Genomic DNA, 10,000 nt, shown 5'->3' with positions numbered 1-10,000 from the left:
TTTTACTTAATAACATAAATCACTACTTCAGCCATTTGCGTACTATCATACAGGGTGTCCATAAAGTTCCAGTACCATTACAAGTATTCATCGCTCAGAATGGTACTGGGGCTTTATGGACACCCTGTACTTCAACTTGTCATAAAAAGGGCATTATCTCACCTAAAAAAAATCTTCCATTGTAAATATTTCCCATTCACCAGGAATCTCAAACGAATGTTATGGGAGGTCATATCCTGGCATGGAACAGGGCAGGTTTTTTTTACCATATAATTATAATTTCCTCTGGGTTTTATGTATAGTAAATTCGATATCAATATAGGTTTTTGTGGCTTCATATTAAAAAAAAAGAGTAAAATTCACACACACACAAACATGCATTATATATATATATATATATATATATATATATATATATATATATATATGTTTGTTTCTTCCACCAAAAACAACAAACTTGGCTTCGAATGGACGACTGAAAGTAATATTGGCATTCGCTTGCGTCACCGTTTCAAAGTGACTCCATAGAAAACGAATTTTTTCTGAGGCTCCAATTCACATGGCAGACTATAGAAAATTCAAGATGGTTCGTCTGGGACAGTATAGTCCTCTTCGTTTGCATTTATCTCGTTTACTGCAAGTTATTTTTATAAATCTATAATTTTTTTACTAATAAAATTAATCACATATACTGGTTAGATTCATATTTTACTTGAACAATAATAGTTATTGTGAGCATGAATGCTGAACCTATGTTATCTTCAAACCATCGAACTTTTGATGCTGATATTAAAAACATGGATTTAAAAATTACTCTTACTCCAAGAAAGAATTCCATGAAAAACTCATGAACGAAAATTGAAAATAAAAATAAGCCAAATTCAACTTTAATTTTCTTTCTGTATCAAAATATAATAGGCTATGACATAATACGGGAGCCATGGAATTCTCCCTCGTCTTCTCTTTTCCCATGCACATTTCCTTCTTCTTCCTTCTCTCCTTTGTTCGAAGGTAGACGTGACGGACAAATTAATGACCTTTACCCCAGGAGTGAAGAAAAGAGTGAAGAGAAAGGGAAGAGATGAAAAGAAAGATAAAAGGAGAAGAAAAGAGAGCGAACTTTAACCTTCTGGAAACGATAGATGTCCTCCTCAAAGTGATCAGATGAAAGGAATTAACGAATATTAAATTGGACCCCTTTTCAAGATTTTTTTTCCTTACCAATACTTTCGTTCTTTCACATTTTTTTTCTTTACTAATATTTTCCGTCTTTCAAATGTTTTCTTTACGCATACTTTCACTTTCAAATTTTTTCTTTACCAATATATTCTGTCTTTGAAGTTTTTTTCCTTTGCCGATATCTTCTGTCTTTCAAATGATTTTTCTTTACCACTATTTTCTGTCTATCAAATTTTCTTCCCTTACCAATATTTTCGGTCTTTCAATTCTTTTTGTTTTACCAATATTTTAGGTCTTTAAAAATATTTTTTCTTTACCAATATTTTCGGCCTCATTGTCTACTTTGTTATATATTTTCTTACAACATAACATCATATGAATTCCCGATCTACAATATACCATCATATCAATTCCCGATCTGAAATAATTTACATAAAAAAAACATTAACGAATAAGCTACTTTCAGATAGATGAGGACTGATGATACACTGGACCCAATTTCTTACTTTAGTAAAAATAAATGTGTTAACATATCTTCTTTTTAGACTCCAGTGATTATTCTGAAATAATAATAAAGTATCCCCAAAAGGTGGCAAAATGTTTCAGAATATGATGATGATGGAGCTTGTAAATTTCAGTTTTGTTTGTGTGGTGTTTTTACGTTGCATGGAACCAGTGATTATTCAGCAACGGGACCAACGGCTTAACGTGACTTCCGAACCACGTCGAGAGTGAATTTCTATCACCAGAGATACACATATCTCCCACCTCAATGGAATGCCCCGAGAATCGAACTCGCGGCCACCGAGGTGGCAGGCCAAGACCATAACGATCACACCACTGAGGCGTTCTGGTAAATTTAAGGTCATAGATATTAGTGAATTTTTTTCCGGTGACTAAAATATTCAGAGCTACGCCATTATGGACTTCTTAAAGAAGCCCTCCTAAAGGCATGGTTCAAAATCATAACGCTAATTGATAAAAACCAAAATCTGAAAATCTACCAAACACTAATTAAATAAATCCAAAAATCAAGCCTGGTGTTAGAAACTGGTCATTTGCTGTTTCATGTGAGAATATTTCTGATTTCACTCCCAATCCACCTTTGGCAGAATGACGATTTTCATTCACGCTTTTCATCTCAAATTCTGTGGTAATTTTCATCTCAAATACTTAAGTTATTTTTCGTAAGTAACATGTAGAATTCGTTAATTTTCCTTTTTTAAAAATTAACAGATAACACCATAAAGGGTTTTCAAGAAGTGAATCTGTGCTTGGAAATATTAAAAGATATAGTTGAAGAATAAAAGATTACAGATCTTCGAGTAGGGTACTTGAAGACGACACTTCATAATGAGTTTGTATAACAATAAAAAAAAACTGTTATGTCTGGGTTTCGGTATCATTAAGCGCTCTTGAAATGTTGATACGACCACCCGGTAATCGTCGTAAGTAACTTAAGACTAAAAGTATACGATTGGAAAACCTCCTAAACTTACACCAAAGTGACGTTGCATCAGGTAAATATAGAAAGATATATAGTTAAATTAAGAAAGGTAGAACGTATTCCCTACAATAATGAAGATTACAATAATGATTCAGAACGGTAGAAAGAATGTCCTATGCGATAATACTTATCCCTAAACCTAACCGAACGACAAAGTGGAATAGTACAGAAAAATGAATAAAACATCGTAAAATGGCAATACGCCATGATGACAAAAACCCTGTAATCCGTCATATGACGCCAAGAAAAAGGAGAACGTCAGCGGCAACACTTACCGATGGGTGAGCGCCATGTTCCGCTTTGACGTTGCCTAAATTCTTGTTGACAGGAACTAGTGGCCGGCCGGAGGAGTCCTTGCCGTCTGTGGAGTCTGAACCCGAGGCTGAAGCAGCCCCTGCGCTGCTGCCCGTCGCAGTGGCCGACGAGGAGCCCGTGGCTCCCGCGCTACCGCTGGTTCCGGCTGCTCCGGCTGCGCCGCCGCTCTTCGTCAGCGCGGTCGTGGAGTTCCTAAGGGCGCGAATGGTATCATGCGGTTAATAGGCTGTTCAGAGTATATTTAATAATAATAATAATAATAATAATAATAATAATAATAATAATAATAATAATAATAATAATAATAATTTTTATACAGTTAGTATAATAATAATAACAACAACAATAATAATAATAATAATAATAATATTTTATACAGTTAGTATAATAATAATAATAATAGTAAAAATATCTAATATTAATAATAATAATAATAATAATAATACTAATAATAATAATAATAATAATAATAATAATAATAATAATAATAATAATAATGTTCTCTAAGGTCCACAATAATATACTGATGGAAGCAGTATCAAAATGTTCTAAAATAATATACTGCTTCTTCTATCTGTATATTATTGTGGACCTTTAAGAACATTACTTGTGCCCTCGTAACTGAGATTGCCAATACCCAATAATAATAATAATAATAATAATAATAATAATAATAATAATAATAATAATAATAATGACACTTGGTACTTATTGCTAAAATTGTTCAGTCACAGTAGCTGAGATTAATCAAATTTTCAAAAAGAAGGAAAGCTTCTGGTATGACTTGGGTTAAACTTTTCATTCTTTTGGACACCAATATCGAAGCAATTAACTTCATTTTTAACTGTACCAGTTCTGAGGAACTCGCGACACTCATCATCACTAGCATTACACATTGCAATGATACTTAACTGATTTGATGGAAGCTTGTTGAATTCTTAAGTTATCAACATTTTTTTGCCGTCGAAGTGATAATACAATTCAAGAAATTGGAGGAAGTAAAATTTTATAACGTTAAGAAGCAGTTGTTTAATCCTTAAGAAATTTTACTGTTCAGTTTTTTGAGATCTAAAAAAAAAAGAAATTAAATAAATATTAAAATTTGATTAAATATTTTTTTTTCATCGGAGTAATAATAAAATTCAAGAAATTGGAGGACGTAAAATTTTATAACATTAAGAAGCAGCTGTTTAATCCTTAAAAAAATTTCCCTGTTCAATTTTTTGAGATCTAAAAACATTAAAAAATATTTAAAATTTTGGCATTTAAATTCAGGGTTCGAATAGAATTGTTGACAAATGATCGCAAACCTCCCAAATAATCCCAGAGAAAAAAGCTTAACGTCAACAATAAGTTTGTGAATCGTCCTGTGACTGTAAACTATGCCGATGTAAAATTATTGAAAATAATAATAATAATAATAATAATAATAATAATAATAATAATAATAATAATAATAATAATAATAATAATAATAATAATAATAATAATAATAATAATAATAATAATAATAATAATAACTAATAATAATGCGAAACAAGCCATGGTCTAAAATGTTTGGGGAAAAATCACTAATCCCATAGGTAAGTACGTAGGTACCTTTCCAAAAATATTGGTCAAAATCAGAGGAGTGAAATTTGATCCGTATTTACTGTGAGTATATATGTGTGTGTGTGTGTGTTTGTGTGTGTATATATATATATATATATATATATATATATATATATATATATATATAATGTATATATATACGCATGAACTTCTCCTTGGATACAGAGAAAATCAGTAACACCCAACAATATCTGATTTATATTCTTATTCAACTTTACAGAAAAATATATAACTCTTTACACAACAAAGTTTGACGAAATGGAAACGAGACTGAACATCGTTAGGAAAAAGCTCAATTCGAGTTCGAGAGACGAACGAGATGTAAAAAAGAATAAGAAAAAAAAAAACATTTTCGTACAATGTCCCCCTTCTGCGATTCCCGTGTCGCGTTGCGACTTGAGAAGAAGAAGAAGAACAAACTTTTGGAATGTTCTGAATCCTGTTAATGCCAACAGATGGCGTGACAGAGTGGCGGATGGTTTAGAACTCGGATTACCTTCCAACCCAGAAGTATTGTTCTCTCAAGAAAGAGGCAATCTTCAAAGTTTGCGAGAGCGCGCGCACGGACAACACACACACACACACACAAATACATACACATATATATATAATTTAAAAAATCGCAGTAGATACACGTGACTTCATTATATAAGCGAAAACCACAGGAATAAACAGGAGAAAGCGCTTGATACTGACCTTTTGCCTGTCATTATCCAGTGGGATTCGCGCTTTTATATATATATATATATATATATATATATATAATATATATATATATATATATATATATATATATATATATATATATATACTCGAAGCTGATCCTGGCCCGAACTGTCACTCGGTCTGTGCCCTCAGCACCATTTGGTACTCTCTTCCTTTTTATTGTACTGATGATTTTATGTTGTATGTAAAAACTTTTTATTCTTTTATTTTATTCCGAGTCTGTTTTTTATAATGTCTGTTTCTTTTATTATATAGCTTTGAAAATGGGACTAAACGTCTTGAAACGTCGCAGCTAAATAAAGTACTTTGAAAGGATTGAAGAATTGTCCTTCCCCTACACACCAAATTGCTATATATATATATATATATATATATATATATATATATATATATATATATATATATATATATATATATATATATAATATATATATAAGGTCAAGGATAGTTAAGTGAAAAATTAAGGAAATACGGTAAATAATTTTACTAAAGTAACCTGAAATCTCACATATAACAATTATACTGGCTAGACATTGTACAATGCCAATATTCTATGGTATTTATGTACGACTGGCAATTCTAACTGGTTGCGAAAATTCCTAGATTTCAGCTCGATCTTCCCAGTGCTTGAGTGCTTTCAGCTACCTGTGTGAAAGGGAGCATTGAAATCCATGCATTTTAAGTTCAAGTTTATGCCTGCAGAATAGCCGAAATCTTAGTATTCATCAAATTGACTCCTGGATTCATATATTTACGCACCGCCATCATCAGACATGACAGAGTAGGGGAAGCGTAAATTAGTTAATTTTTAAAATTTTATTTAGTAAAATGATGTTTTGTTGATGAAATGGTTTTATTTAATATAATGACGTTTATTTGATCAAATAGGGGGCTTCTTTAAGTAAATTGAATTTCCGACTGTGAGAAATGTGGAATTAGTGAAATAATGTATACCACTGGTGAAGAAATATTCTATTTTCGAAATAAATCTCCATTACTGAAAGGAATGTCTTTAATCAAAGGGTTGCTCTTGGGAAGGAGATAATGGAGAAAGTTCTTGGAGCAAACTTTATCATATCTTGAAATTTCATATTTTATTGAATTTCCTACTTACCTCATTACCTGGTTACATGTCTCATTGAGATATTAAAGTGTACAAGCTTCTCGTTGTCATTTTCCAGGGTTTTACAAACTTAAAATCAATGCAACAGTGCTACTAAGCTGTAGTAACACTTATGAAGTATTTCATAATTCACTGTTTAATCTTATTATTACATAGTGAAAGTCTGACCATGAATTATCCTGCTTTTTATTTTTTATTTTTATTTCTCATGGAATTGGAACTTCCAAAGCACTTAAACCCTAATAATATCCTCCTTGCGTTTTAATACAGTTTTATCTATTCATTAATGTATTATATCTTTTGTTTATTACTAATAAGTGAGATCTCTTCTTTGTGTATTTCCCTTTACCTTCTCTTCCTTCATAATTGAAACTAACTTTCAAGTCAGTGGCGTCTGTGTGCTTGCTCCATATGAACAAGGTTCATCTTCTGAATAATAATAATAATAATAATAATAATAATAATAATAATAATAATAATAATAATAATAATAATATTCAAGGCGATACTCAAGTCAAAACTCACGCCGGAAATATGATAAAAGCCATTAAACACATGGGCAGTGCCAGTAATCAGATACAGCGCAGGAATAGTGGAATGGACGAAGGCAGAACTCCGCAGCTTAGATCAGAAAACCAGGAAACAAATGACAATACACAAAGCACTACACCCAAGAGCAAATACGGACAGACTATACATAACACGAAAGGAAGGAGGGAGAGGACTACTAAGTATAGAGGACTGCGTCAACATCGAAAACAGAGCACTGGGGCAATATCTGAAAACCAGTGAAGACGAGTGGCTAAGAGTGCATGGGGAAGAAGGACTAATAAAAGTAGACGAAGACCCAGAAATATACAGAGACAGGAGAAAGACAGAAAGAACAGAGGACTGGCACAACAAACCAATGCACGGACAATACATGAGACAGACTAAAGAACTAGCCAGCGATGACAATTGGCAATGGCTACAGAGGGGAGAGCTAAAGAAGGAAACTAAAGGAATGATAACAGCGGCACAAGATCAGGCCCTAAGAACCAGATATGTTCAAAGTATGATAGACGGAAATAACATCTCTCCCATATGTAGGAAGTGCAATACGAAAAATGAAACCATAAACCACATAGCAAGTGAATGCCCGGCACTTGCACAGAACCAGTACAAAAAGAGGCATGATTCAGTGGCAAAAGCCCTCCACTGGAGCCTGTGCAAGAAGCATCAGCTACCTTGCAGTAATAAGTGGTACGAGCACCAACCTGAGGGAGTGATAGAAAACGATCAGGCAAAGATCCTCTGGGACTATGGTATCAGAACGGATAGGGTGATACGTGCAAACAGACCAGACGTGACGTTGATTGACAAAGTCAAGAAGAAAGTATCACTCATTGATGTCGCAATACCATGGGACACCAGATGAAGAGAAGAGAGAGGGAAAAATGGATAAGTATCAAGATCTGAAAATAGAAATAAGAAGGATATGGGATATGCCAGTGGAAATCGTACCCATAATCATAGAAGCACTAGGCACGATCCCAAGATCCCTGAAAAGGAATCTAGAAAAACTAGAGGCTGAAGTAAGCTCCGGGCCTCATGCAGAAGAGTGTGATCCTAGAAACGGCACACATAGCAAGAAAAGTGATGGACTCCTAAGGAGGCAGGATGCAACCCGGAACCCCACACTATAAATACCACCCAGTCGAATTGGAGGACTGTGATAGAGAAAAAAAAAAAAAAAAAAAATAATAATAATAATAATAATAATAATAATAATAATAATAATAATAATAATAATAACAGTTTAGTTTAGTTTAGTTTTTATTTAAGTCCTATCAATACTATTCTATATGCAGTTTCAGTAAAGCCGCCGAAGTTGTAGTAGCTTATATGGCAGGCTACATAATAATAATAATAATAATAATAATAATAATAATAATAATAATAATAATAATAATAATAATAATAAATATGTCTATTTTTGCCTGTAATTCTCAATTGTGAGAGTATGAGCATTCATGTACAAAGATAAGATGATTAACTGCCCCTTTGAAATAAACTTATTTTTTTTTACTTTCAGTTATTTACTTTAAAGTTTGATACATTTTAAATGCCACTTTCACATGAAAACTCATTTTCCTGTCTCTGGCAACCTCTTACTATTGTACATACAAAATGAGTAGTTTTTTCTTTACTACATTTCATTTATGTAAATATAGATTTAAAATCCCGAATTAAAGTCCATACTTCAGGTCGCTGGTGTTTATAGATTTAATTATCTTAAAGTTTTTGTACATTTAAAGTCACCGGTTTGTAAATTCTTGCACTTAGTCCATTTACAAAGTTCAAGCTACAGATATCGACTCGCTTTTCAATAAAGACGCAAGAAATATTTTTTTTTTTTTAGGGGGGGGCCATCCCCACTTACATATAGGAAAGATAAACGCTTTATCAAAAACAAAACCCAAGATTAAAACCAAATGAACTTATTACTTAAAAACCCAAAAGTCTTTAAACATATACAATTGAATGTTTTTTTTTCCTTTGTAATTCAAGCATTTACCAACTCTAAAGCATAAAAACGACGATATCAATTATCTCATGAACACAAGCGACGTCCTCGCGCAATTGATTACCTGAAACGTTTTTTATTTCAGTGTTAAACGTATTGAAACGAAGTTGACGGTGAGTTGCTGAACAAAGCGTCGATGATGCGTCTAAACAACAAAATCTTCGGATCAAAGGAGGCATTGAGAAACCGGTGACATGAAGTCCCTTTGGTCCGACTTGTGTCATTATGTCGCTAAAGCAGTTATGTTCGTCATTCAGAGTTCACGTTTTGTCACCGTTCGCCTTTGTTTCGAAAGGTGGATTTGTCCTCAGTTTAAGGAGAACAGCGTATTAACTTCGATCATTCTCTTTCCGCTTCAAGGAGATCAGTCTATTCACTTTAATACATCCCTTTTCACTTCATCTTTGTCGCAGAGACATTTTGGGCTGTTAGGATTGAGACACTGCTTTGTCTTCGTTGGCTCACCGTGAGAAGAAAACAGCCGAACTCCGTCGTCAAAGAGGAGAAGAACAAGAGAGAGACCCTTAGGAACGCCCCCTTAAAGCGCTCTTCTATGGAAGCCTTAAAATTCACAGAGGTTGCCTTGGAATCCCTCCGGCCATTTCATTCTGTTATGAGTCCCTTCCCTTCAACCGATATTGGAAAGAGAAACACTTCGCTGTTAACACTGAATACAGATGCACATCCCAAAGGCCAAAAGGTACCTGGGGGGGAAGAGGAGGTGGGGGTGGGGGGGGGGGGGTTATATGGCACATTCCTCTCACGCTCAAAAACATTAGCTCCTCCCATTCCGCCCCCCGCCCCACCCTCGGGCGATGTATAGAAGCGCTACGGTAACCTTCGTTCACAGGCTACAAAAAGAATTGTTATGTATGGCTCAGTCAGATGCTCCGCCAGAATTTCGATGTGGCGACATAAAGCTTTTATATGTAGGTTATGCTTTTATATGCGGGTTATGATAAAATGATACATT

General features: G+C 33.7%; 2 protein-coding genes across 2 annotated transcripts in view; both read right to left on the bottom strand.

Annotated features, from left to right (window-relative positions):
• The window catches only part of LOC135218150 (PE-PGRS family protein PE_PGRS45-like), a 17,537-nt gene extending 11,080 nt beyond the window's left edge, over positions 1–6,457 (bottom strand). The window contains exons 1-2 of the mRNA XM_064254297.1: positions 6,453–6,457; positions 2,962–3,193 (exon numbers count right to left, since the gene is read on the bottom strand). Coding sequence (XP_064110367.1) covers positions 2,962–3,193; positions 6,453–6,457 — 237 coding nt within the window. The remainder of the gene's footprint in view (positions 1–2,961; positions 3,194–6,452) is intronic.
• Positions 1–10,000, bottom strand: part of LOC135218588 (synaptotagmin-7-like) — a 332,013-nt gene that overhangs the window by 279,268 nt on the left and 42,745 nt on the right. The window contains exon 2 of the mRNA XM_064255002.1: positions 2,962–3,193. The gene's annotated coding sequence lies outside the window, so the exon portion shown is untranslated. The remainder of the gene's footprint in view (positions 1–2,961; positions 3,194–10,000) is intronic.

The sequence above is a fragment of the Macrobrachium nipponense genome, chromosome 9, assembly GCF_015104395.2.
Source record: "Macrobrachium nipponense isolate FS-2020 chromosome 9, ASM1510439v2, whole genome shotgun sequence".
Taxonomy (NCBI): domain Eukaryota; kingdom Metazoa; phylum Arthropoda; class Malacostraca; order Decapoda; family Palaemonidae; genus Macrobrachium; species Macrobrachium nipponense.
The sequence above is the reverse complement of the archived record's forward strand: the minus strand, read 5'-3'. Positions and strand labels throughout refer to the sequence as shown.